General features: G+C 45.6%; 2 protein-coding genes across 5 annotated transcripts in view; both read left to right on the top strand.

Moving 5' to 3' along the window:
• Nucleotides 1-17,769: 17,769 nt before the first annotated feature.
• On the top strand, nucleotides 17,770-18,641 carry LOC129149753 (transcription elongation factor 1 homolog). The gene has a single exon (XM_054718736.1). The coding sequence runs from the start codon at nucleotides 17,839-17,841 to the stop codon at nucleotides 18,088-18,090; it is 252 nt and encodes an 83-aa protein (XP_054574711.1). The 5' UTR covers nucleotides 17,770-17,838; the 3' UTR covers nucleotides 18,091-18,641.
• Nucleotides 18,642-19,481: 840 nt separating this feature from the next.
• Nucleotides 19,482-27,262, top strand: part of SRPX (sushi repeat containing protein X-linked) — an 87,479-nt gene continuing 79,698 nt past the window's right edge. For all 4 annotated transcript variants that reach the window (XM_054718739.1, XM_054718750.1, XM_054718745.1 and 1 more), the window contains exon 1: nucleotides 19,482-19,601. In XM_054718739.1, the coding sequence (XP_054574714.1) occupies nucleotides 19,532-19,601 (70 nt within the window). In that variant the 5' untranslated portion in view covers nucleotides 19,482-19,531. The remainder of the gene's footprint in view (nucleotides 19,602-27,262) is intronic.

Below are 27,262 nucleotides of genomic sequence, written 5' to 3' on the forward strand. Positions count from 1 at the left end.
TTATCTATCCTATATATTATGCAAACAATTAAAAATGGAAATTGAAATATAGTACCATTTGTAATAGCATTGAAAATATGGAATATTTAGAGATAAATACAACAAAAGTTCTTCAAGATCTGAATATCAAAAACAATAAAATGTTGTTGAGAGAAATTAAAGTTCATGGATCAGACTCAATACTATTAAAATACTGATTATTCCCAAACTAATTTATATATTAAACTCAATCCAAATCAAAATCTCAGTAGGCTTTTTAAGTAGAAGTTAACAGACTAATTCTAAAATGAATATGAAAATACAAAGGACCCAGAAGAGCAAAAAAAAACTTTGAAAAAGAATAACATATATGAGGGAATAACGCTCCTTGACCTCAAGATTTATTAAAAACTTACATTAATGAAGACACTGCAGTATTGGCAAAAAGGTAGACAGATAAATGAAACAGAATAGAAAGTCCAGAAAGAAGCCCAGACATATAAGGTCAATTGGTTTCTGACAAAGGTGCAAAAGCAATGCGGTGGAGAAAAAACAGTCATTTCAACAAATGGTGTTGTAGCAATTATGCATTCATATGCCAATAAAGAAAAAAACTTGGATCCAAACTTCACATGAAAGATAAACAATAATACAAAACTAATTTCTTTTGATAATAAATAACAAATTTTGAATTCACTAATGTAGGGGAGGACATAGATATTTGATGATTAGTAAATATCTGTGCCATAGAGTCTTTTGGAAAATTTATTAAAAATTATGTTTACATGAGTGATTGCTCAAAGTTTACTTAGAATCCTGGGATGTAGCAACTATATTACTAGTCAGGTTTGCCCTAACACTCTGCAAAAAGCCCATTGCTTTTATCGTGCAACTCTGGAAATAGGATCACATTTTCTGTGCTGTGACCCTGTTTCTCTGTCCAGTGAAAATTCAGTTTTCTCCTCCTATAGTTTCTGTTCCACATTGGTGAAGGAGGAGATTTTATCCAAGTTATGCTTTGGCAGGAAAAATAATTTCTAGATTGGATCTAAGATGAAAATGGTTCCTTAGCCTTATAGAAACACAAATACTATGACATTTCCTGTCTTACACTATAAATATTCCAGTGTCTGCAGTGGATTCTCTTGGCTGCAGAACTCTGTTTAAATATTTCATGTCCACCAATATTTGGACTATGAAAACACACAAAGTTTGGATTTTATTCATATTTTCATATTATTACCATTAATTTCTTAGACATGTCAGATCAGTTTTATCATAACATATTGGAAATTATATCATTCAGGTTCATGCCAAGATGCTGCAACATAGACCCACTATTAATTGGCTGATTCAAGATATATGTTTCTCAGATCACAATTCAAAACTATGCTGTCCAAGATTAATGAAACTGCTGTGCAACCCTCAATATGGACCTTCCATTTATTTCACAGCTCATCATGGCTTGAGTCTAGATCTCATAATCACCCAGCCAAGGGAAAAGCTCAGGAGAGCACATCAACCTTTCATTGTAGGGAGACAAATTGAAAATAACATGCATTACTTCTGTTTACATCAAATGACCAGAACTTAGTCTTATGACTACACCAAATTGCAAGAAAGGCTGAAATATTATCCTGATCTGGGACTCTCAGTGCCTAGCTAAAGTCTTGGAGCTCTATTGTTAAAGAGAGAGTCTGAATATTTGTGGAAAGTGAGTTGGGTTTTAGGAGTGCACAATATTGGCAGGAAAGTAGAAGAAAAATATTTGTAAACAAGCAAAAGAAGGGAGCTTTGGTTGGGAGTGGAGTGCACAAGGAAACAGGCACTATTGGAACAGTCAAGGCACTGCTGTCAAGTTTAAAAAAATAAAAACTCCAACCATTTTGTCATTTTTCTGTCTCTTGTTGTAGATTAAAGTCCAAATGACCAAGAAAAGGTGCCTGCCTTACAGTGTTTTGGAGAAGTAGAAAGAATTAGATGGGTGTTACTTCCTGAAACCCATTGGGTAGCCAGAGTTGGAGAACAAGCAATTTGAATTTCTCATACCAGCAGATTTTTCACAATAGGGAGAGGTAGTTCCCTAGAAAGAAATTGGGGTACCATTTGGAAGGGGTGTTGGACTATCACAAAACACATATCTACCATATTAGTGACTTTAAGTATTTGCCAGAATGTTGGTCCCAACTAATTTATTTGGCCATGCCACAGTGGCTACTATAAAAAAAAAAGAAGTCACCATTGTATCCATATGTTTCCAGAATCTGGGTTTTATTGATGCTTACTTTGCATTTTCTTGTGCCTATGCCTCCTTTCACATTCTTTATATGTCTTCCAAGCCTTGTTATCGGTTATGTGATCTACTCCTTCTTGGCTAGGATGCAAGTAAGAAAAAAAGCCCTATGGAGCCTGGGAGAGCTTTCCTGAAATGTCATTTAAGGTAACATCTGAAAATAAGGAGATGTTACCTAGAATAAGAAGTTGGAAAACAAGCAGAAGGAAGAGTATGTGCAAAGACCCTGAGTGCAAACAAAAAGAATATCGGTGTGACTGACATACAGTGAGTGATGGGAAGGGTGGTGAGAGTTGAAGCTAGATAGGTAGAGTGCAGATCAACAAAACCTTTATGCTATGCTCCAAATCTTACTGTTTTATCTTCCTAGACCAGTAATCAATCAAAGGGTTTTAAGCTGCTGACAGTTTGCTTGGCTTTCGTAAGTTAAGTATACTGAGGTTGCAGGAGAGAGAGGAGCGGATGCAGGATACCACTTAGAAAATTATTGATAGGAATCCAGTGGGTGGTAATGAATGTGGAGCAACATAACAGAATTCAGGAAGGATAAGGAGGAAAATCAACTGGACATAGGGATGGGTTGGATGGAGTGGAAGGAAGGAGTCAAGGATGAATACTGGTACCAATCACAGAAACAGAATAGTAGAGGTTTGCAGGTTACAGTTCCTGGATCTATTAACTATATGTGGAGTTGGAAATGCATTTGAACAATCAAGAGAAGTTATATAGTAGAGTTAAGAACACACAGAAGAGCCTAAAGATACAGATTTATGAGTTCTCATTGTTTAGCTGGTAATTAAATGTCTCTGTGTGAATGAGATCATCTAAAGGGAAAGTATGGAGAGTCTCATGGAATTCAACATTCAGTGGTTGCCCAGATACTGATTGGTGGCCAAAGAGACTGGACAGCATTCAGAGAGATCAGACGCATGATAGTGTGCTCTCCTGGAATGTAAAGATTGTTTGTGTCACTAGAAATAACAGGTAGTCATTAGTGTTGAGTGCTTCTGAGAAGTGTGTAAAGATGATGACTAATGTGTCTGTTGGTGCAAATGACATGCAGATTATGAGAGCAAGAATTATCTCAGAGGAACAATGTGGGCAGACCCAGATTGGAGTGGGTTGATGGAAGCAGAGAGTTTAGACAACTTTTGTGAAAGGAAAAAAAGAGTTGGAGGAAAACTATATAACATGACCATAATGCAATAGCATCCATTTGAGGATAAGATATAACAAATATTGGATTTCATTGTACCAGATCATACATTCAAGAGACACATCACTGTGTATTCTTCATTTAAAGAGAAGCGAGAATGAGGCAAATGGGGAAAGTGCCTATATCTTATATGTCCAGACAAATAGAAATTTAACCCACTCAGGCAGAGAGAAGGGCCAGAGCAATACAGAAAAGCTTTAAGCAGCCTATTGAAAATATTACTGTAGAATCCCAATTCGGCTTGGATGTGTTCAACTCTGTGGGCCTTTGTATAAAACATAACTTTTCCATGCATCAACTTTTCTTTGGCTACTTGTCAGGGTCAGAGAAAGGCTGATGCTTGAAAAGTACTTGGAACAAAAAAATCCAAGGTTTGACTAAATGAAGCATTTGGTTAGTAATCACTAACAAAATGCAACCGAATAAGGACTATTAACTCATTGTTTCTAAACTTGGCTTATTTCTGTACTTGGCTGGATTCCTCAGAGCTCTAGCCAAACAGCAGGGTTTCTGCATGTGCTCTGACCTCCCTGAAGACATCACAATGAGCCAGAAACTCTCGGGGTTCAAGAGAGGTCTTTAGGAAAAGGATAAAAAGGGGCCTGGGTACAACCACAGAGAGAGGCATCCTATTCGGTGCACACACATTCAGGGGATATGTATTAACTGTACTTCTTGCAACTGGAAGCCCTATTTAGCCTCCAGGACTAATTTTCCAGTCTAAGTCCTCACAATGATGCTGACCTTTGGGTTGCTTACAATAGAGTAAATGAAAGCTTTCTCTCCTCCAACACATCCTTCCTTGACTTGAAACATGCAACAAGGCTGTTACCTCCAGGACATGCTTTCTGGATGAATCAGCATTCTAAAAGACAGAGGCCCTAGGATGTGCCAATGTCAACGGAATCAGCAAAGATTAAGAAGAGTGGGGAGACAGTTCAATGAATGCAGCTTTATCTAGGGTGTCAGTTGCACCATGTTCAAAGTTGGCAGCCTAGAAATCTTGTTGGAAATAAAGGGAGAAAGGCCCAGAACTACCTTTGCAAGGCCCTGAGTAGACCTTACTGGACAGAGGACTGGGGTCTTCTTTGGGAAATCAACATAATAGTTCAACGGAGGCATGTGTCTAAGGATAGTTTTATTTTATTTTTTGGTTAGTCCTCACCCAAGGATATTTTTTTCCATTGCTTTTCAGAGAGAATTGAAGAAAGGGGGAGAGAGAGAGACAGAGAGGAACATCAATGTGAGAGAGACACATTGATCAGTTGCCTCCTGCACTCACCCTGACTGGTAAATGGGTAGCAAACCCACAATCCAGGTACGTGCCCTAGACCAAGAATCAAATCCGTGACACTTCGGTGGGTGAACCAATGCTCTAACCACTGAGAAACACTGAACAGGGCTGTGCAGATAGTTTTTATGCACAAATTCCCAGTCCCATGCTAGTTACACTCCTTTTCAAATGTACAGCTTGTGGGATACAAATTGACTGTTCCCTCATTACCACCATAAGGTATTCCTGCCTCAGAAGTGTCCTGGATTCCTGCTTCTCTGTTCCTCTGTTAGGCTATGAGCTTAGTGCCACAAACCACATTACAAGCCAAGGTTAGGGCTTTGAAGTTTTTGGCTCAATCCTATAGAAAATAGATTTTGTCACAGGATCTAACCGATGTGTTCTCACTTCGTGCCATTTTCTTTCAGCCGCTAGTCCTTCCTGGGTCAAGGTCCCTTGCATATATTTACACAGGTTTTATCTGGCCAAAAACAAACAAACAAACAAACAAAAACACACACACCCTTCAGACTCCAATATCCCCTTGTCAAGATCCAGAATCTGATGTTTGTTGTGGCTTCCTTCACTTTTCCCTGTTTGAGTTGTATATCCTTTTTTTTCCTCCCCTTTTCTTCAGTATCCTCAATGATCTCATCCACTGCAATGGATTCAGCTTTTACCTCCATTCAAGCATTTCAAATCCATACCCCTCTCTTCATCTTATCTACTGAATTTCAAAAATTTTTTAACACTAGGCATCTTCTACATTGTTGTTTCACCTGCATCACAATCATAATATGTTCAAAACTAAACTCATGGTAGCCCCATACTGGCTCCTTGCTTCTATCAGTCCAAGTTCTACCAGAGCAGCAAAATCAGTAGAAGATATATACTGCATAAGGCCAATATGCATTTGTTATTGTTAATTGCTCTTATGCAACTGTGGGAGATTGCTAAGTAGTTTCTGTATGGCTGTTGTCTCTGAGTCTAATACTGGAGCTTGAAGTTCATGGGTTAGGCCTGTGGTCGGCAAACTGTGGCTCACTAGCCACATGCAGCTCTTTGGCCCCTTGAGTGTGGCTCTTCCACAAAATACCACGGCCTGGGCGAGTCTATTTTGAAGAATGGTGTTAGAAGAAGTCTAAGTTTAAAAAATTTGGCTCTTAAAAGAAATTTTAATCGTTATACTGTTGATATTTGGCTCTGTTGACTAATGAGTTTGCCGACCACTGGGTTAGGCAGTAGGGAAGGAAAGATGTAAATTGGAGCGGGGAGACCAAGAGCAGGCTGGAACCAACAAACATGAGTTGGAGCCCCATGAGTAAGACTGGAACTCATATTAGTGCTTGTTGCCACTGACGTTGGTGATGAGCATATTCAGCACAAGTGGGTCTCTTTGTCACAACTGCTAAACACACTCACCAGGCCTACAAGTTGAAGCAACCAAAGGAGGATCAGGGGAAGATAGAGCACTTGCAGGCCCAATTACTGCTTCATACCAATGAGGTAAGTCAGCAAATCTGCACCATATGTGAGCTACAAAATGGCCACTGCTTCCCTTCCAGCCTCCAAATCTCCCAAGAATCACTGTGACTGACTTTAACTGAAAACAAACAAGAGAATGAATTCTGGGAAATATATCTTAGTCTAGCCAAGTTGACACATTATAAAGCCATTAAAATCCACCCCTAGCCGATTTGGCATCCATATGCATCTCCTTAAAGTATACTTAATCTCTGAATAAAGACAATACCAAAGTTCTGCCTAACATGATACAACTATCCTGCATACAAGTAAAAAATGCTAACCCTTTCCCTAGAAGAGAATGCAAATTCCTTTTTTATCCTTGCATGATGTTCATTCTTTTCCAAGATGATTCACACACTTCCTTTGCTATCTTATAACTGAGATATACACTGAGTGGCCAGATTATTATGATCTCTGAACACATAATAATTAGGCTGGCCATTCAGAATATATATATATTCGAGGCCCAGTGCATGAATTCGTGCATGGGTGGGGTCTGGCCAGCCTGGCCAGGGGGAGTGGACATGGGCGGTTGGTTGGCCTGCCTGCTGGTCGAACTCCTGGTCAAGGGGACAATTTGCATATTAGCCTTTTATTATATAGGATATACACTGAGTGGCCAGATTATTGTGTGTTCAGAGATCATAATAATCTGGCTGCTCAGTGTAAAGTTAAGTATTATTAAGATATCTCAGATCTATCCTATCTAATAAAAGGGTAATATGCAAATTGACCGTCACTCCAACACACAAGATGGCCACCCCCATGTGGTCAAAGATGGCCGCCCCCATGTGGACACAAGATGGCCACCACAAGATGGCCAGTAGGGGAGGCAGTTGGGCGGGGGGGACCAGGCCTGCAGGGGAGGGCCGTTGGGGGAAACCAGGTCTGCAGGGGAGGGCAGTTGGGGGAGACCAGGCCTGAAGGGGAGGGCAGTTGGGCAGGATGAGGCCTGCAGGAAAGGGCAGTTGGGAGAGACCAGGCCTGAAGGGGAGGGCAGTTGGGGGGACCAGGCCTGCAGGGGTGGGCAGTTGGGGGTGACCAGGCCAGCGGGGGAGGGCAGTTTGGGGTGACCAGGCCAGCAGGGGAGGGAAGTTGGGGGGACCAGGCCTGCAGGGAAGGCTGTTTGGGGGGACCAGGCCTCAGGGGAGGTCAGTTGGGGGTGACCAGGCCAGCAGGAGGGGGCAATTAGTGGCAACCAGGCTGGCAAGGGAGGGCAGTAAGATGTGACCAGGCTGGCAGGGGAGGGCAGTTAGGGGCAATTGGGCTGGCAGGGGAGCAGTTAGACATTGATCAAGTTGGCAAGATAGTGGTTAGGGGATTACCAGGCTGGCAGGCAGAAGCAGTTAGGGGCAATCAGGCAGGCAGGCAGGCAAGCGGTTGGGAGCCAGCAGTCTTGGATTGTGAGAGAGATGTCCAACTGCCTGTTTAGGCCAGATCCCACAGGGATCAGGGTCTAAACTGGCAGTCCAATATCCCTCGAGGGGTCCCAGATTGGAGAGGATGCAGGCTGGGCTGAGGGACACATACACCACCGCCACCCCTACCCCATGCACGAATTTTGTGCACTTGGTCTCTAGTATATATATAAAAGCCTAAGTGACTGTTATGACCGGTTGACCAAATGACCAGTTGAACGGTCTCTATGATGAGCACTGACCACCAGATGCTCAAAGCAGATCTGTCCCCTGGTGGTCAGTGCACTCCCACAGCTAACCTCTCACTGTCAGCCAACCTCCTGCGGTCCCTCCCCCGACCCGATGGGCCCCAATTGGCCCGATAGGGACTGGGTGAGATGACCCCAATTGGCTCTGATCACCAGGCAGGCTGAAGGACCCCCACCTGTTCACAAATTCATGCACTGGGCCTCTAGTAGATGATAAAGGTAGGAGAAAAGAAAAAAAAAATTTCTGATATATATATATATATAAGCTCAGTGACCGTTACAGCAGAATGACCAGAACAACCAGAACTACTGGTTGTCCAGTCACTATGATGCACACTGACCACCAGGGGGCAAACTCTCAATGCAGGAACTTCCCCCTGGTGGTCAGTGCGCTCCCACAGCAGGAGCTCCACTCAGCCAGAAGCCAGGCTTATGGCTGGCGATCCACGGCAGCACTACCAAGCAGTAGCAGCGCTACCAAGTGGCGGCAGCAGGCACAGCGGCCAGGATGAACATGTACTGCGTGGCACCCAGCCCCGGTTCAGGCTTCTCCCTGGCCACCTGCTGCTTGGTGGACTGCTACATCCTCCGAGGGGTCCCAGATTGCAAGAGGGCACAGGCAAGGCTAATGCTCAACTCAGGAGGAGAGGGAAGGGGTGCAGCAAGGCCTGGAGGTGCACACTATGGCCCAGGGATCCCAGGAACTGCAAGCCCAGAGCTTGCTTTCCAATAAAAAAAAAAATGGGGGAAAAAAAGCGGCTGGATGCTGCCACCCTGGGAAGAGTGGCTCTAGGAGGGAAAAGCCTTCCCAGGCCCTGCCTGGCCCAGCTGGTTCGTTGCAAAGGACCACACACTAACCTTGGCGTGGCCCACATTCTGCTGCTTCTTGGTCCTGTGGCTAGCAGAGACTCACCAGTGACATGCAGGAAGCGCAGCCCCTCCAACTCCAAAGACAGTTGGGCCAACAGCTGCTCCCCATCCTGCTCCATGGTGGACACAGCGCTGCTGGGCCACGCTGTGTCAGCTCCAGCTTCCAGCTTTCTGCCCGCCCCTTTGTATACTACATGTGCTCAGGGGCATGGCTTCAGCCTCCCCGGCCAATAGCACTGCAACACAGCCAGAGAGTGGCAAGACACAGCTACCAGGACTGGCGGGCCATTGATTTGGCCATGTGACTGATATCCATGTCCCGTTACACTGTTTACATTTGTAAGGAAGCAGGGAAGCCTGCTCCTGCTGCCCATGTCACCTTCTAGGCTAAGAAATGCCCGCTAATCTTAGTGTTTTTCCTCCCATCTGGGATCAAAACCTCTTGGGGATGAATTATCCCAGCTATGGTCCCAACACACACTCAGTGTCACTGTCACAGACATTCCTAGTCATTACAGCCCGTTCCTCAGCCTGCAGTGCCCTGCTCCACCCACTGCCACTCCTCACCTGTCACCCCTTGAGGACCACCTTATGTTATGCTATTTGAAATGTAAATAAGATCTCAAATGCCCCCTATCCTTTTTTTTCCAATATCTCTCTTGCCTTACCTTTCTTCCTCTAAAAACCTTGCATTTTAAAATTATATATTTGATTGCTTTCAGAGAGGGAAATAGAGACAGAATCATCAATGATGATAGAGAATCATTGATTGGCTGCCTCTTGCACATTCCAAAACTGGGTATCAAAACCTCCCGCAGACCCTCCCCCTGGCCAGCAGGCCCCGATTGGTGGCAAGGGAAGGAGGGGTGGGGAGGCAGAGAACCCGATAGGCCCTGATCACCAGCCAGGCCTAGGAACCCTACCCTGGCACAAATTTTGTGCACTGGGCCTCTAGTATAAATGTATTTGTACTAGAGGCCTGGTGCACGAAATTCGTGCATGGCAGGGTGTCCCTTAGCCCAGCCTGCACCCTCTCCAATCTGGGACCCCTTGAGGGATGTTCGACTGCCCATTTAGGCCCAATTCCACCAGGATCGAGCCTAAATGGGCGGTCGGACATCCCTCTCACAATCCAGGACTGCTGGCTCCCAACCATTTGCCTGCTTCTGCCTGATTGCCCCTAACCGCTTTTGCCTGTCAGCCTGATCACCCCCTAACCACTCCCCTGCCAGCCTGATTAACGCCTAACTGCTCCCTGCTGGTCCAGTCACCCCTAACTGCCCTCCTCTGCTGGCATGGTCACCCCTAACTGCCCACAACTGCCCTCCCCTGCAGGCCATCTTGTGGTGGCCATCTTGTTTCCACATAGGGGTAGCCATCTTTGACCACATCGGGGCAGCCATCTTGTGTCTTGGAGTGATGATCAACTTGCATATTACTCTTTTATTAGATAGGATTAAAACTAGGAAAATGTTCATAACTATTACAGGCTTTGTCTCTGCAATGGTCACATGATCATAGCTGATATTTATAAATAACTTCTCAAAGTCTACCATTACATATCCTTTTTTTGTACTTTTTAATTTTTTTCAATTACAGTTTATATTAAATATCTTTTGTATTAGTTTCAGGTGTGCAGCATAGTGGTTAGATAATCATATTCTTTACAAAGTGGTCCTTCCTGATATATCCAGTACCCACCTGGCACCATACAGAGTTATTATAACATTATTGACTAAATTTCTGTGATGTACCTTACTATTGTACATCATAACTATTTTTGTAACTACCAATCTGTACTTATCAATCTCTTCACCAACCCCCCCGCCCCTCTGGCAACCATCAGTATGTTCTTGGTTTCTGTTTTATTTTTTTCATTTATATTGTTTTTTAGATTCCACACATAAGTAAAATCATATGGTATTTGCCTTTCTCTGACTGACTTAATTCACATAGCATAATACCCTCTAGGTCAATCCATGCTTTTGCAAATGTAAGGTTTTGTTCTTTTTTTCTGGCCAAGTAATATCCCATTCCATATTCTTTTTCCTGTCAGTAGGTACTGCAGCTAATGGTCATGGTTCTTTGCTTGGTGGAGTGATACTAATTTTCATTCTTTTTGAAAAATATTTTCTTGCCTTAACTGGTTTGGCTCAGTGGATAGAGCGTCGGCCTGCAGACTAAAGGTCCCAGGTTCGATTCTGGTCACGGGCATGTACCTCGGTTGTGGGCACATCCCCAGTAGGAGGTGTGCAGGAGGCGGCTGATCAATGTTTCTCTCTCATCGATGTTTCTAACTCTCTGTCCCTCTCCCTTCCTCTCTGTAAAAAATCAATAAAACATATTTAAAAAAATATTTTCTTTATTGATGTCAGAGAGGAAAGGAGAAGGAGAGATAGAAACACCAATGATGAGAATCATTGATCAGCTGCCTCCTGCACGCCCCTTACTGGGGATCAAGCCCGCAACCCAGGCATGTGCCCCTGGCCGGAATCGAATCTGGGCCCCTTCAGTCCACAGGCTGACACTCTAACCACTGAGCCAAGCCGGCTAGAGCACTAATTTTCATTCTTGAAGGCTCTGGGATATTAGCAGCCCTGCCTGAGTTTGGTTCTTGTAATTTTCTGTTGACTTTAACTCTAGGACATGGGACTATTAAGAGGCACCCTTGAAGATTTCCTGCTTTCCAGATGTTATCATTCTTATCCCCATTGTGTGATATTAGTGGCACTATTCCTCTTCATAGTCAGAATTAATCACCCTAGCCAAACAGTAGCCCCTTCTCTACCTCTTCATTCAGTGGCACAAATGTCCATGCAGCAGTATCTCAACTTCCATTTCAGTGGAATCATGATTGGGTCCCTCATGAAAGCATCCCTGCCTTTGGAACAAAGACCTCTACACCAGCAGAGCCTATGTATCACAGGAATATGAAGGAACATTTTGCTAATAGATCACTTGAGGTTATAGTGAACCATTATACTCATAGATTTATGAATATTGTCTTTGAGAGAAGCAGCACTATATATCTAATGCTGATTCAGCATATACAGCATCCAGGAAGATTTTGTCCAGTCCCATAAGGTGTTGCCCTTTAGCTGGTGCCATAACTATGTCTTCAAAAGGCCATTCCACTTCTATTAACCTGTGTCAGGATGATGGGGAATGTGGATTCCATGACCATGGGCCCTTTGCTTCACTTTATTTGCTGTGAAGTGAGTTTATTGATTGGAAGCAATGTTGTGTGGAATACCATGATGGTGGATAAGGGATTCTGTAAGACTATGAATAGTAATTTTTGTAGAAGCATATGGACAGAGAAGGAAAACCTATATCCAATGTGTCTTTTCAAGTAACCAGGTAGACCACTCAAAGTCTTGCCTACTGGGAGGATTTCCCCTCACTGCTGTCCTTCAGAGCTCTCATAGGATAGGGCTGTAGTATTACCACTCTCTACTTTCAGGTGGTATCTACATGCCATGCAGAGATTCTATAAACTAAGCCTAGGTTTTTCTTCCTCAGTCTATTGATCATAGGGAATGCTCCATTAGGACAGAGTTCTAGGCCAGAGGAGAGAAGGCAATGTAGCAGAAATAGAGGCCACAGGCACTTGGGCCGCTTCCTAATACAACTTACTTTTGTCTTCAAGACTTGCTCAATCCTGATTACATGTCTATACCTTCCATTTGGTGATGGAGTGCCACTAGGCACACCCAATTTTATGGCTCCGCCTGTTAGAAAACACTCAGTTTATGATGAACAGCCCAGGTTACATGGCAACATTGTGGCCCATGATTAAGTGTTTTGTCTATTAAGGTCCAGTGGCAAGCCAAAAGTTGTTTCTTTAAAGGAGAGTCATTATTCACAAAGGATGGAAGAGATTGGCTACAAAACTCGAAGGGTCAGGTTTTCCTTCAACTATAGGATTTTGCCAAAGACTTAAAAAATCAGAAGAAACCAAGATGGTGGCATAGGTAATCACCTATACTTGCTGCCTCTCACAACCACATCAAAACTACAATTAAATGGTGGAACAACTACCATCCAAAAGTGCAGGAAATCTGGCTGAGTGGAAGTTCCATAACTAGAGAGGTGAAGAAAGCGCATTGAGATTGGTAAGAGGTGTGGAGGCACGGAAAGTGCTGGCACCTGGGTATGCTGCTCTTTAAACCAGGAGGGAGATACAAGCTCCTGTTTGCTCTGAACTCCAGTTCAAGGCTAGATTCTGGGGGACCCAGGCACATACAGGGTGAAACTGGACTGTTTGGCATCAGGACAGTAATGTGAGGATGGCTTACTCTTAGAGATGCTCACAGCAATCATTGTTCCTGCATGAGGGTACAGGATGCGGAAAACCTGGGACTTTTCTGGTTCAGGGCAGCTATTGTTGTTTGCTTCTCCCTGGTGATTCCCAGAGACCCCACCCCAGCCAATTTACAACCCCACCCAAGCTGTGCACAGAGGCTTTTGCATATGAATGGCCTGTTCTTTTGCCTAAAACAAACTGCTGTTGGGTCAGAGAGCCCCAGAGATTCCAAAAGAAGGCCCACTACCTGGCAGCAGCAGAGGTCTTACTTCACAGCTGGGCCTCATCTGGGCACCTCCAAACCCCAAACAAAGAGGAAGAATCTGCAGATCTCTCTGGAGCTCCTGCTGGGTGGCCCCAGACAGTGGCTGACCTTGCACCTCTTTGGAGATCCAAGAGCCAGTGTACCCAGTGATCAGAGTGAGACCATACCAGATTACAACTCTTCACATCCATAAGAGACACACTCAAGGGGCAGACTCAGTGAGCACCAAAGCCCTACTGAAGCAAGGCCTGCCCCATAAGGTTGTCTCCTGCACAACAAATTTTCCAGTGTAGACACAGCTGGTCATCACAGCCAATAGGCCTAGAGGTCAATTCCTCCCAGTGATACCAACAGCAGTCAAAGGTTAACAACAACAAGACTGTGCAAACAGCTCACAAAGGGGTGCACCAAGTGTGTCCACCTCAGGTGACTGGGGAGGCTGAGCCACTGGGCCCTATAGGACACCAACCACACAGGCCACTCTATCAACTCAAGGAGAATTAGCAGCTACCCAGTACATAGAAATAAACACAGGGAAGCAGCCAAAATGTGGAGACAAAGAAACAAGTCACAAATGAAAGAAATGGATGAAAGCAAAATACTGGATATAGAGTTCAAAATCATGGTTATGGAGAACCCAAGATGGCGGCGTAGGTAAACACCTAAACTGCAGCCATGCACAACAATTTCAAAACTACAACTAAAAGACAAAACGTCTATCACCCAGAGCCACGGGAGGGCTGGCTGAGTGGAAGTTCTACAACCAGACAGAAAGAGAAAAGAGCATTCAGTGCACAAACGCTGAAAAGCTGAGGTACGGGGGTGGGCGCATGCATGATACGGGCTGGCGGCGGATCCCAGCTGGCGGTGGGCGTTGCTTTCTTCAACCCAAAGGGGAGACGCGTGGGACCCAAACTCCTACAGGGAGAAGCTGGACTGTCTTCCATCGGGTCAGAAAGTGAGGGTGGCTTGTTTGCAGAGGAATAATTGTTTGCTGTGCTGGGGCGCGAGACGCGGGGACGCAGTTGGAGGTGCGGGACGGCTGGCTGCCAGCCATTGCTGTTTGCCACGCCCAACCTAGTGATGCCCTGAGACGCTGCCCCACACAACCTACAAACTCACCCAAGCTCCAAGCAGCGGCTTTTGCATATGAATGGCCTTCACTATTGCCGCTTAACCTAGTAAACTTGCAAACCAGTTCAGACAGCTCCATAATCTACAAATCCCAAGCAGGGAGGAGAGGACTGTAGTTCTTGCTGTAGCTCCTGCAGGGTTACCTCAGACAGTAGCTGCCCTGCACCCCATTGGAGATCCAGAAGCCAGTATACCTAGTGGTCAGTGTGAGACACTGATTTCAACTCCTCACATCCATAAGTGACACATTCAAGAGGCAGACTCAGTGAGCACCAAAGCCCCACTCAAACAAGTCCTGCACTATAAGCATGTCTTCAGTGCAGCAGTTCTTCCATTATAAACACAGCAGGTCCCCACAGCCAATTGGCCTGGAGGACAATTCCTCCCAGTGTACCAACAGCAATCACAGCTTAACTCCACAAAGACTTTACACACAGCCCACAAAGGGGTGTACCAAGACCGTCCACCTCAAGTGATTGGGGAGGCTGAGCTACTGGCCCCCTATAGGTCACCTACCACACAAAGCCGCTCCATCAACACAGGGAAGCAGCCAAAATGCGGAGACACTGAAGTATGTCACGAATGAAAGAAATGGAGGAAAGCAAACTACAGGACGACATAGAGTTCAAAACCACATTTATAAGGTTACTCAAGAATCTTCTAAAAACCGCTGAGAAACTTTATGAGACCTTCAAGGACCTTAATGAGAATGCCAAAAAAATGGAAAAGGACCAGTCAGAAATTAAGCATACACTGTCTGAAATAAAGAATATACAGAAAATCAACTGTAGATCAATGTACCCCAAGAATCAAACCAAAGATCTGAAATATGAGAAAACAAAGAACACCCAACTAGAAAAACAAAAAGAAAAAAGAATCCAAAAATATGAAGATAATTTAAGGAGCCTCTGGGACAACTTTAAGCGTACCAACATCCAAATTTTGGGGGTGCCAGAAGGAGAGAGAGCAAAATATTGAAAACCTATTAGAAGAAATAATGACAGAAAACTTTCCCCACCTGGTGAAAGAAATAGACTTACAAGTTCAGGAAGCGCACAGAACACCAAACAAGAGGAATCCAAAGAGGACCACAGCAAGACACATCATAATTAAAATGCCAAGGACAAAAGACAAAGAGAGAATCTTGAAAGCAGCAAGAGAAAAACAGTTAGTTACCTACAAGGGAGTACCCATACGACTGTCAGCTGATTTCTCAACAGAAACTATGCAGGCCAGAAGGGAGTGGCAAGAAATATTCAAAGTGATGAACAGAAAGAACCTACAACCAAGATTACTCTACCCAGCAAAGCTATCATTCAGAATTGAAGGTCAGACTAAAGAGCTTCACAGACAAGAAAAAGCTAAAGGAGTTCATCACCACCAAACCAGGATTACATGAAATGCTGAAGGGTATTCTTTAAGAAGAGGAAGAAGAAGAAAAAAGGTAAAGATAAAAATTATGAACAACAAAAAGACATCAAATACATACCTACCAACATGTGAATCTAAAAATCAAGTGAATAAAAAAGTCTGAAGAACAGAATGGACTGGTGAATATAATGGAATCAAGGACATAGAAAGGGATTGGACTGACAATTCTTGGGGGGAAGAGGGTCTGAGGGGTGTGGGAAGAGATTGGACAAAAGTCTTACACCTATGAATGAAGACAGTGACGGGGGTAAGGGCATGGGATGGGGTGGGGAATCAGGTGGAGGGGAGCTATGGGGAAAAAAAAAAGAGGAATACCTGTAATAATCTGAACCATAAAGATTTATTTTAAAAAACAACAAAACAGAACCATGGTTATAAGGTTACTCAAAAATCTTCTATAAACCTCTGAGAAATTTAGTGAAGCCCTCAAGGATATGAAAAAGGACCAATCAGAAATTAAGCATACACTGACTGAAAGAATAATATACAGAGATCCAACAGCAGACTAGAGGATCCTAAGAATCAAGTCAAAGATTTGAAATATGAAGAAGCAAAAAACACCCAACCAGAAAAGCAAAAAGAAAAAGGAATCCAAAAATATGAAGATAGTGTAAGGAGCCTCTGGGACAACTTCAAGCATACCAACATCCAAATTATGGGGGTGCCAGAAGAAGAGAGAGAGCAAGATATTGAAAACCTATTTAAGATATTGAAAGCAGCAAGAGAAAAACAGTTAGTTACCTACAAGGGAGTACCCATACGACTGTCAGCTGATTTCTCAACAGAAACTATGCAGGCCAGAAGGGAGTGGCAAGAAATATACAAAGTGATGAATAGCAAGAACCTACAACCAAGATTACTCTACCCAGCAAAGTTATCATTCAGAATTGAAGGTCAGATAAAGAGCTTCACAGACAAGAAAAAGCTAAAGGAGTTCATCACCACCAAACCAGGATTACATGAAATGCTGAAGGGTATTCTTTAAAAAGAGGAAAAAGAAGAAAAAGGTAAAGATAAAAATTATGAACAACAAATACATATCTATCAACATGTGAATCTAAAAATCAAGTGAATAAAAAATCTGAAGAACAGAATAAACTGGTGAATATAATAGAATCAGGGGCATAGAAAGGAGGTGGACTGATAATTCTCGGGGGTAAGGGGGTGTGGGGGTGCAGGAAGAGTTTGGACAAAAGTCTTACACCTATGGACGAGGACAATTTGGGGGGTAAGTGCATGGGGTGGGGTGGGAACCGGATGGAGGGGAGCTATGGGGGGAAAAAAGAGGAACAACTGTAATAATCTGAATAAAGATTTATTCCAAAAAAATCAGAGGGAGCGGGGAGGGTGGTGAGAAAAGTTTAACCAAAGAATTTATATGCATATATGCATTGTCCATGGACACAGACAATGGTGTGGTGAAGGCCTGATATAGGGAGGGAACTGAGTGGTAGGGGTCAAGGGAGAATAAAAGGGGGGACATCTGCAATACTCTCAACAACAAAGAAAAAAATAGAGAGACAAGTTTATAAAAATGCATCTCTGCCTGTCACTGACATTTGAGCACCATTTGGTTGGCGACCACTGCTCCAAAAGTTTCCTTAAACCAGCATCGCCAACATTTCGGACCTCACGGACCACCAGTTGGCAACCGCCCTAGATCACATGGCCCAGGTGGCAAAGCAGATTGCACAGAAGCCTAGACATATTGCAGAGTCTTCTCTTGTTCTGAGCCCCAAACAAAACTAGCATTTCTTAGGTCACATTTATACAATGCCTAACCAAAGAAAAAACTAAGAGGAGGGAAGTCTCAGTCTCCCGGGTGAACGAGGCTGTCGCAACAAGGGAAGGCTTGTGCAGGTTCGCCCTCCTGCAGACATGGGGCGCAGAAAGTCAAAACGAAAGCCACCCCCCAAGAAGAAGATGACAGGCACCCTAGAGACCCAGTTCACCTGCCCCTTCTGCAACCACGAGAAATCTTGTGACGTGAAAATGGACCATGCCCATAACACCGGAGTCATCTCTTGTACTGTGTGCCTAGAAGAATTCCAGACGCCCATCACGTATCTCTCAGAACCAGTGGACGTATATAGTGATTGGATAGATGCCTGTGAGGCCGCCAATCAGTAGCAAAACAGAGGACCCACCCCCTTAGCGGCCCCGCTGCCGAGGACCAGCCCACTGGGTGCCAATCCAGAGACATTCCTGAGGTCCAGGGTGTGGGTCCAGGGCCTTCGCAGCCCCCTGCCTGTGTATGGAGTGGATGTGGATGTGAATGTTTGACTGCAAGTATGGCCATGGGAGTGTGCTCATGGGCAGGGGGCTCCGGGGGCCTGAACTGCCTCCTTGACTCCAAAAGCCTTTGACTTGCTCCCTCTTTCGGCCCCTGACCCCCTGGCTCTGGAGCCCTGGCTTCTCCAGGGGCCAGTGTCCTGACATCCTGGGTGAGGGCAAGCCCACAGAGACGGTCTCAGGACTCTCCGCCTCCTCACCCCCTCTCCAGCACCTTGCCTGTGTGAACTGGACCCACGCCCTCCTCTGCCTTCGAAGGACTGTGGCCTGGGATTCAACAACACTGGATGGGGGCCCCGGTTCATGTGTAGTTGCTTTTATAGAAGAGGGAGGGGCTGGGATGGGGACTGTTAGTCACCAGCCCTTAAATAAAGCAGCCGATGCAGAAAAAAAAAAAAAAAAAAAAGAAAAAAAAAACAAAACTAAGAGGATTCTTTCAACCAGATTCTGTTTTAAAAATCTCTGAGCAAACCTCTGATTGGACTGCATGGAACCTACTCTCATCCCTCTAATGACAGTGCTTTGGGGGGAAAGTTCTATTGACCCAGCCTGATTCATGTAACCACACCTATGACCAAGATTTGGAGTGTCTGTTGTTGGAAGCCCCTCTCCAAAACTAGTTCCCCAAATGCTGTTTTTCTGGGAATTTATCATCAAGACTAGTAAGGAAAATGTCCTCCCCGAGGTGAGATAAGGCTCTGGTGAAGGCTTTCCCCTTGTGGAGGAAAAGAGAGGGAGAGGGAGAAATAGAAACATCAGTGATGAGAGAGAATCGTTGATCAGCTGCCTCCTGCACACCACACACTGGGGACCAAGCCCACAACCCCCGCATGTGTCCTGACCAGAATTGAACCCAAGACCCTTCAGTCCACAGGCCAACACTCCATTCACTGAGCCAAACCCCCTAGGGCTGCCTCTTCTCTTTCTATGAGACTCCTGCAGCTTCCTACATTGTGCTGGGGACCCTTGCTGTGGGAGGCAGTTTGATCCACCTCTGTGTATTCAGGTGAGGAGGCTCGAACTTGGAGAACAGAAAGATATCCCTGGCCCGCTCTGGTCCTGGGGGGTCAGAAGAAGCGCTTGGCCCTGAAGAAGAGAGTGGGTGGGAGCCCCAGATGGCGCCAGCATTCCAGGGAGGCCGAGGGAGGAGGGCAGGCCCCAAGCCTGAGGGAGGGAAAGAGGAGAGGAGGAGTTTTGCAGCTCAGCCCCTTGGTCGGGTCCTTCTCCTCCGACAGGGAAGCGCGCGGCGCTGCGGAGCAGAGCTGAGGGCTGGAGCACCATGAGGGGCCCCGAGCTGCTGCTGCTGCTGCTGCTGCTGTTTCCAATCTTGCTTACCCTTGGCTTCCCAGGTAGGGCAGGGGTAACCTCCCCTCCGCTGAGGAGGGGACGGAGGGAGGTGCAGAGGGTGAGAGGGTGCCCTTTGTTTGTGTCGGAAGCCTTTCTCGGCGCCCTGATGGGGCGGGAGTTGGGGGGGGGGGGCGCGCGGAGGGAGCCTTCGGTTTAGGCAGGATTGCCAGCCCCTCTCCAGGCATCCAGTGGGACTGGAATCCCGAGTCCCCTCTGTGTCTGGGGTTCCAGGGGTCCAAGCAGAACCATATCGAAGCAGAAGGCGACTCTGAGAAGTTCGGGTGCGGGCTCTTTTTGTAGCCAGACAGCCAAAGGGCCCGCGCTGCCTGTCACTACATGAGCCAATTCAGCAGAGACAGGGTTGAATCCTATATGAGCGTTTATTCCAATCCTGCCGGCTGTAAGGGGAGAGCAGCAGGTCCCTCACACGAATCTGCTCTGACTCCGTTGCCAGCTGGCTGGTTATATACACAGGAGGGAGAAGACAGCTACTTGCAGCTTCGAGCTGCAGTGTAACAGGGAAAGGGGAAGGAAGGGTCCGCAGTCAGGCCTTCAGGAGCTCAAAGCCCAGTAACAAGGTGGCTAATCTGTGATGTTACAAACAGCTCAGCCTGTTCCTGGGACCAGAGGACAGTCAGCATTCCTGAGAAAAACTCCCGGAGGGGGTCAGGGTCCAGGCGCAGCCACCAAATCAAAGTGTGTCCTGTCCTTGGTCTGTTCTCAAAGTATTACCTTACTGAGTCATGGACCCATCGAGGCATCTTATCTTTTTACAGCCTCGTTTCATCCTCCAGTGTCCCAGGGTCTGTAAGAAAACCTCTCATCTATAGTGAGTATGCGGTAAATATTAGACAACAGTGGCTCTATTCTTATTACGTGGCCTTCCCCACTATCAGTTTCTCACTACCCAGAATTTTGAATCCTTACACGGGGTTGCTCAGGGCCTGGTCTCAGCGGTCTGGCAGGTAGTCCTGAAAGGAGCCCCTACCACCTCCCACAGAGGTCTTAGGCCATCCCCTGAAGCTGTATGCTGGGTCACTTGCAGACTCTTTCTAACAGCACAAGCGGGGCCTTGCCTGCTGCCCCCAACCCCTCTAGCTGGAGATTCTGAGAAAATCTGAGCCTCTGGGAGAGAGGTGCCCACTGAGCGTGGTGACATGTGGCATGTACTCCGTTAGCCCCAGGGAAAGTGGATGTAGCTTCTTGAGGGCATGGTCTGTAGATTCTAAAGGAAACCTGGTATTTATTAGAGTTCTCCTGGTATTGGGAAAACCTTTATTTTTAAAAATATATTTTTATTGATTTCAGAGAGGGAGAGGGAGAGAGAAACATCAATGATGAGAGAAAATCACTGATTGGCTGCCTCCTGCACACCCCCTACTGGGGATCGAGCCTGAAACCTGGGCGTGTGCCCTGACAGGGAATTGAACTGTGACCTTCCAGTTCATAGGTCGACACTCAACAACTGAAACATGCTGGCTGGGTGGCCAAACCTTCTTTAGAGATGCCTCTTAAAAACCTAAAGCTTGCCCGAGGGGTGTGACTCAGTGGTTGATCATTGACCTATGAACCAGGGGGTCACAGTTTGATTCCCGGTCAGGGAACATGCCCAGGTTTCAGGCTCGATCCCCAGTAAGGGGCAAACAAGAGGCAGCTGATCAGTGATTCTCATCATTGATGTTTCTCTCTCTCTCCATCTCCCTGCCTCTCTGAAATGAATAAAAATATTTTTAAAAAATAGAATAAAAAATAAAAACCTCAAGCTTATTCCTTTATCTGGGAGTCTTAGGTTAGCAGAGTTTCAGGGGAGCAGGGCAACATGGATGCACACTTGTGTCCATGAAACTGAAAAGAAATCCCTGAGAAAGTGGTTGATGTAGATAGGGCGTGCCAATATTTGGCTTTTCAATCCACACAGTAGGCAGTTTAAATCTGGGGTCTGAGAAACAAACCTACTGAGTTATAGATGAAGGATCTCATGAGGGATGGGGAGGCGGGGACAGGGTTTCCCCAGATATGTGCTTGGGAGATGTAGGAATGGCTGCTGGAAATTCTCAGCACATCTCCAAATGAATGAGTCAAACAAATGTATGAAGTGATAAAGAGGAACATTTGTGTTTTGAGCTGACTCTTGCAAGTTTAAGCCATTTGGTAGAAACTGATTCTGGGCAAAGTGGAAAGGAAACTTTATCCTCAGTGCCACACTAGTGCCATTCCCATCCCCTTTAGCAGGAGTCAAGTTGAAAATGAACCCAGAGGGGAAGGGGAAGCAGGGGGAGAAGTTGAGAAACTAGCTAGAGGCCGTTGTACTCTAAATTGGGAGGCTTCTTTGAGCTGCCTATACATCTGGTGGAGCCTTTCTCAGCCAAGGGGCCTCTTCTCTTTTTCCATCTGACTGCCATCACTCCCTTTCTCTGCCCTCCACTCTGTTTTCTCTCAGCTACCACCCTTGTATAGTGTGGATTGATGCCAGGGCCCAGCCACCCACAGAATCATGGGTTTGCCAGGCTGGGCACTCACCACTCTCCCTGGCTGGACTAGCTCTTTCATCCAGCAGGCAGGCTTCCCCCTGCTAGAAGCTACAGCTCTCCTCCTTGCTACCCCCTATCCTGATTCCTTACCTTCCCTCAGGCTCTGCTCAGATTCCACATGAGCAGAAACCGATTGAAAAACCTTTTAAAGCCCTTCGTTGGCTCCTCTCCACAGGGTCTCTCAGGAAATGGGCTTGGCTGGGGCTATTGAATTCAAAGATGGGGGTTTCACTCTGAGCCCAAAGTTTTGGAAAGCTGGGGAGGGGAGATACTGTAGGCCAGCATGTCCTGAGGCAAATCACCCTATGTGACGGGGGCAAGATTTTGAAGATCATTTCTGAGGCACCGTCTTAGCAAGTGGACATCATGTCTCCAGTAACAGAGAAGGTAAGAGGCCCACAGTCAAGAACCTCTGAAAGAGGTAGATGAGGATGTAGGGCCCCATTAGCCTTCTAGTTATATAACCAGCTGCAATTTCATAGCAAATCTATCCAAGCTAGAGTAAATCCTTCCCATTTCCACTCTTAGAAGGTTAGGCTTCTTTGCAGCCTAACAAAGACACAGTATATACACTGAGTGGCCAGATTATTATGATCTCTGAATGCATAATAATCTGGCCACTCAGTGTATATCCTATATAATAAAAGGCTAATATGCAAATTGTCCCCTTGACCAGGAGTTCGACCAGCAGGCAGGCCGGCCAACAGCCCATATCCCCTCCCCCTGGCCAGGCTGGCCGGACCTCACCCATGCACGAATTCATGCACCGGGCCTCTAGTATATATATATACTGAGTGGCCAGATTATTATGTGTTCAGAGATCATAATAATCTGGCCACTCAGTGTATCCTATCTAATAAAAGAGTAATATGCAAATTGACCTTCACTCCCACACACAAGATGGCTGCCCCCATGTGGACACAAGATGGCCACCACAAGATGGCCAGCAGGGGAAGGCAACTGGGAGGGACCAGGCCTACAAGGGAGGGCAGTTGGGGGCAATCAAGCCTGCAGGGGAAGGCAGTTAGGGGTGACCAGGCCAGCAGAGGAGGGAAGTTGAGGGCGACCGGGCCTGCAAGGAAGGGCAGTTTGGGGGGGACCCAGGTCTGCAGGGGAAGGCAGTTAGGGGTGACCAGGCCTGCAGGGGAGGGCAGTTGGGGGCAATCAGGCTGGCAGAGGAGCAGTTAGGCTGGCAGGGGAGTGGTTAGGGAGTGATCAGGCTGGCAGGCAGAAGCAGTTAGGGGCAATCAGGAAGGCAGGCAGGAGAGCAGTTGGGAGCCAGCAGTCCTGGATTGTGAGAGGGATGTCCGACTGCCCGTTTAGACCAGGATCGGGCCTAAACAGGCAGTCGGACATCCCTCGAGGGTACCAGATTGGAGAGGGTGCAAGCTGGGCTGAGGAACACAGACCCACGTGTACGAATTTCGTGCACTGGGCCTCTAGTATATGTATAAAAGGCTAAGTGACCAGCCAACCAGCTGGTAGGTATGATACACACTGACCACCAGGGGGCAGACATTCAATACAGGAGCTGCTGAGCCACAGCAACTTTGCAGAGTGCCCTCTCACACTCTGGGATCACTTGGGGGATGCTGGACTGCTGGTTTTGGCCTGATCCCCATAGGCCAGGCCAAGGGACCCCACCTGCTGGAGGGACCCCACGCACTCTGCAGACACCCTTTGAGCCCTGGTGCTGCCCCAGGGGAGGGACTGTGGGAGATTGGCTCCAGGGCATGTCTGGCCTGTCTCACCCAGCCCCACCAGCCACCTTCTAATTAATTTCCTTTCAATGTGCACAAATTCGTGCACCAGGCATCTAGTGTAAAAACAAACAAAAAACCATAACATGTGTGAAAAGTTCATATAGTCAACTTATCTGCATTTTTTTTTGCACATGTATAAGGGGAAGACTTTAATTGTATATCCTGAGCCAGGTTTTTTTAAATATGTTTTATTGATTTTTTACAGAGAGGAAGGGAGAGGGATAGAGAGTTAGAAACATCGATGAGAGAGAAACATCGATCAGCTGCCTCCTGCACACCTCCTACAGGGGATGTGCCCGCAACCAAGGTACATGCCCTTGACTGGAATCGAACCTGGGACCCTTTAGTCCGCAGGCTGACACTCTATCCACTGAGCCAAACTGGTTAGGGCTAAATGAACTCTTGAAACCTTATTTACATCTGAGATTTTGGAGAATTACTGCACCTACTTCTGTCAGCAAGGCTGAAGGTGGAAATTAGTGATATGGCCACTAAAAGACTCCATGAATCTTACACCTGGAGAAAGTTGGTTAATGTAGTGTGTGTTGGCCAATCAGGAAAGCTGAGTGAGGTTTTCTAACTGCCATACCATACCAGACCAGCCAAAGCAGTCTTCTGAAATGCCACATTTGGAGATATGTATTAGGAACAGAACACCTGGCTCAGTATATACAATTAAAGTCTCAGGCTAGGCTAGAAATTTCTATTTGGATTTTAAACATGTAATCAGCTGACAAAATTACTCTGCATTAAAAAATGGAATGCTGGGGAGAGCAGGACATTTTCATCTGGCATTTTCTTTACTGATAACACTGCTTCTCACTTCACAGTCTTGTGCGCTCTAATAGACACTGGAGACCATTGTTAAAGCACCATCTTCAAACCTTACCACCTCATCAGTCCTCACAATTGAAATACACCCCTCTCTTTTTTTTTAATATTATTATAACAGTCTCACTTTTAGTCTCTGTCATTTTAACTCACTCTACTGTCTTTTGCCAGCTTCTGATCTTTTAAGTACAATTTTACTTTAGTACCATTTTAAAAAAATATATTTGTATTGATTTCAGAGAGGAAGGGAGAGGGAGAGAGAGAGACAGAAACATCAATGATGAGAGAGAATCATGGATCAACTGCCTCCTACACACACCCCTACTGGGGATCAAGCCCACAACCCAGGCATGTGCCCTGACCAGGAATCAAATTGTGACCTCCTGGTTTCATAGGTCAGTGCTCAACCACCAAGCCATGACAGCCAGGCTAGTACCATTTTTTTTTAAATTTCTTTATTGATTAAGGTATCACATATTTGTCCTCATCCCCCCATTCCCATCCCACACCCCTCCCCACACATGCCCCCACCCCCCTGTTGTCCCCAACCGCTGGTTAGGCGCATATGCTTGCACACAAGTCCTTTGGTTGATCTCTCCCCTTTACCCCCACCCTCCCCCACCCTCCCTCTGAGGCCCGACAGTCTGATCCGTGCCTCCTTGTTTCTGGGTCTGTTCTTATTCATCAGTCTATGTTGTTCATTATTTCCACTAGATGAGTGAGATCATGTGCTATTAGAAATACACTTATAAGAACCGAAAATGATTCAAGCAATAATGGTTATGGTGACAGGAAATGAATCAGTCTGTAGTGAGTTTCTTTCTGGGCCAACAGTTCTTTTGAGACCCAATTACAATGTCCAACAGTTCCTTATGTGTACATGTCAGTACTGACATTACAGTTCTGGATGGTGGAGAAATGGTGGTAATGCAGGTCTGACTCTCTCTGGTTTGGTCCTGGGCAACCTGCAGTGATGCACAGCTGCTAACTGCTAGTATGGGAAGACCACATCAGCGTCTTCCGTCTCTGGACTGCTTCTCTTCTGTCTTCATGGCTGGAGTAGTCCTGTCGATTCCTCTCTGTTGCTGGAATCCACATGGTCTCGGAGTTGTTTTCTGGAAATATACAAACATATTCTCGACCAAAAGTTAATAAAGGAATATTTTCTATAAATTTGACTTAGGATCCTATTTCATTTTTTGCCCAAATGATTTTCCTCTGGCTTGTTTTGACACCTTGTGTGTTTTTCATGGGTGTCTTGCTTTTAGCCTTACAATTAATTTTCTAAAGTATTAATTTTCTAGATGTAATTTACTTACAGGTTATTTTTCCTTACATGATATTCTTCTACTATACCCTCCTTTTTTGATTTAAATGTTAGGAGGCTTTTGAAAATTTTATAATGTAATCTTGATGGCTTTTACATTTTAATTTTTTGCACTATAATATTACTGTTTTAGGTTCATTACATGGTGCACAATTTTATCATGAGATGAAGTACCAATAAAAATTTTAGTTAACACTTTATGAACACCTTTTTGTCCAGTACAATTTATTTTTCTAGAATATTCGCTTGTTTCAACTAGCCAATTTAAATTTGCCTGAAAACTTGACTACTATTTTATTATCAAATTTATTACTCTAACAACAATCTTATTTTACCCTGTAAATATTAGTGGAAGGGATTATTTGCCTTCTTGAGTAGGTCCTGAGCATTCCTGGTGGTAGGCTGGATTTAGATATCGTAAACCCACTTCCCCACACCATGGGTACAAGACAACTCAAACAATTCTTGTTGGAGTAAGAGGGCAGCTGCTGTCGGCCAATTCTCTGTCGGTCACCTGGGTCCTGATCTGAGCTGGGCATGGGAAGCACAAAGCAGCCATGGGGGCAGGACACCTCCCTCAGAAGGGGCTAGGGTTCAGGCCCCTGCAATGTTGGGAGGGTGAGGGTCTGTGCCCCACCTCTGTTGATCCCCAAATTCTATCCTGATGGCCCCTCTGCGACTGTGCCTGTCTTAGGTTGTTCCTTCCTTGAGGAATCTTACCCATCTCTGGTTAACCAGCCATCCTCCGGGGCCAAGCAGGGTGACGTGAGGTTCATTTTTGTCTCCTTGGTAGCCTATGCCCCCGTGGCCTCCATGCCCAGCACCTGCCTTGGGATCCCCTCGCCTGCTGGCGGGGCCCCAGCACTGATCACATATCTTTTGGAACCCGGGTTTCTTATCCAGGGAGGGCTCAGTTCGCCCCACTGGGTGAGAGACAGATCCATGGCACCAGTCATCACGAGACTTCAACCTCGACATGAACAGAGAGCTCATGCAACAGCTGTGAGCAATTTAATTGTGAGAAGAGGATCTCTCTTGGCCTAAAGGGTAAGAGGGACCAATATAGAATGCTCAGGTGCCTTCCCAGGAGGCCCTCTACACAATGAAAAGGATTAAATCCTTACATGTCCTTTTTAACTTGCTGCCAGACATTCAAAAAATTAGTAAGTTTGCTTGGGATAATTGTATATTATGCTGTTGTAATTCTAAAG

The sequence above is a fragment of the Eptesicus fuscus genome, chromosome 1, assembly GCF_027574615.1.
Source record: "Eptesicus fuscus isolate TK198812 chromosome 1, DD_ASM_mEF_20220401, whole genome shotgun sequence".
NCBI lineage: Eukaryota > Metazoa > Chordata > Mammalia > Chiroptera > Vespertilionidae > Eptesicus > Eptesicus fuscus.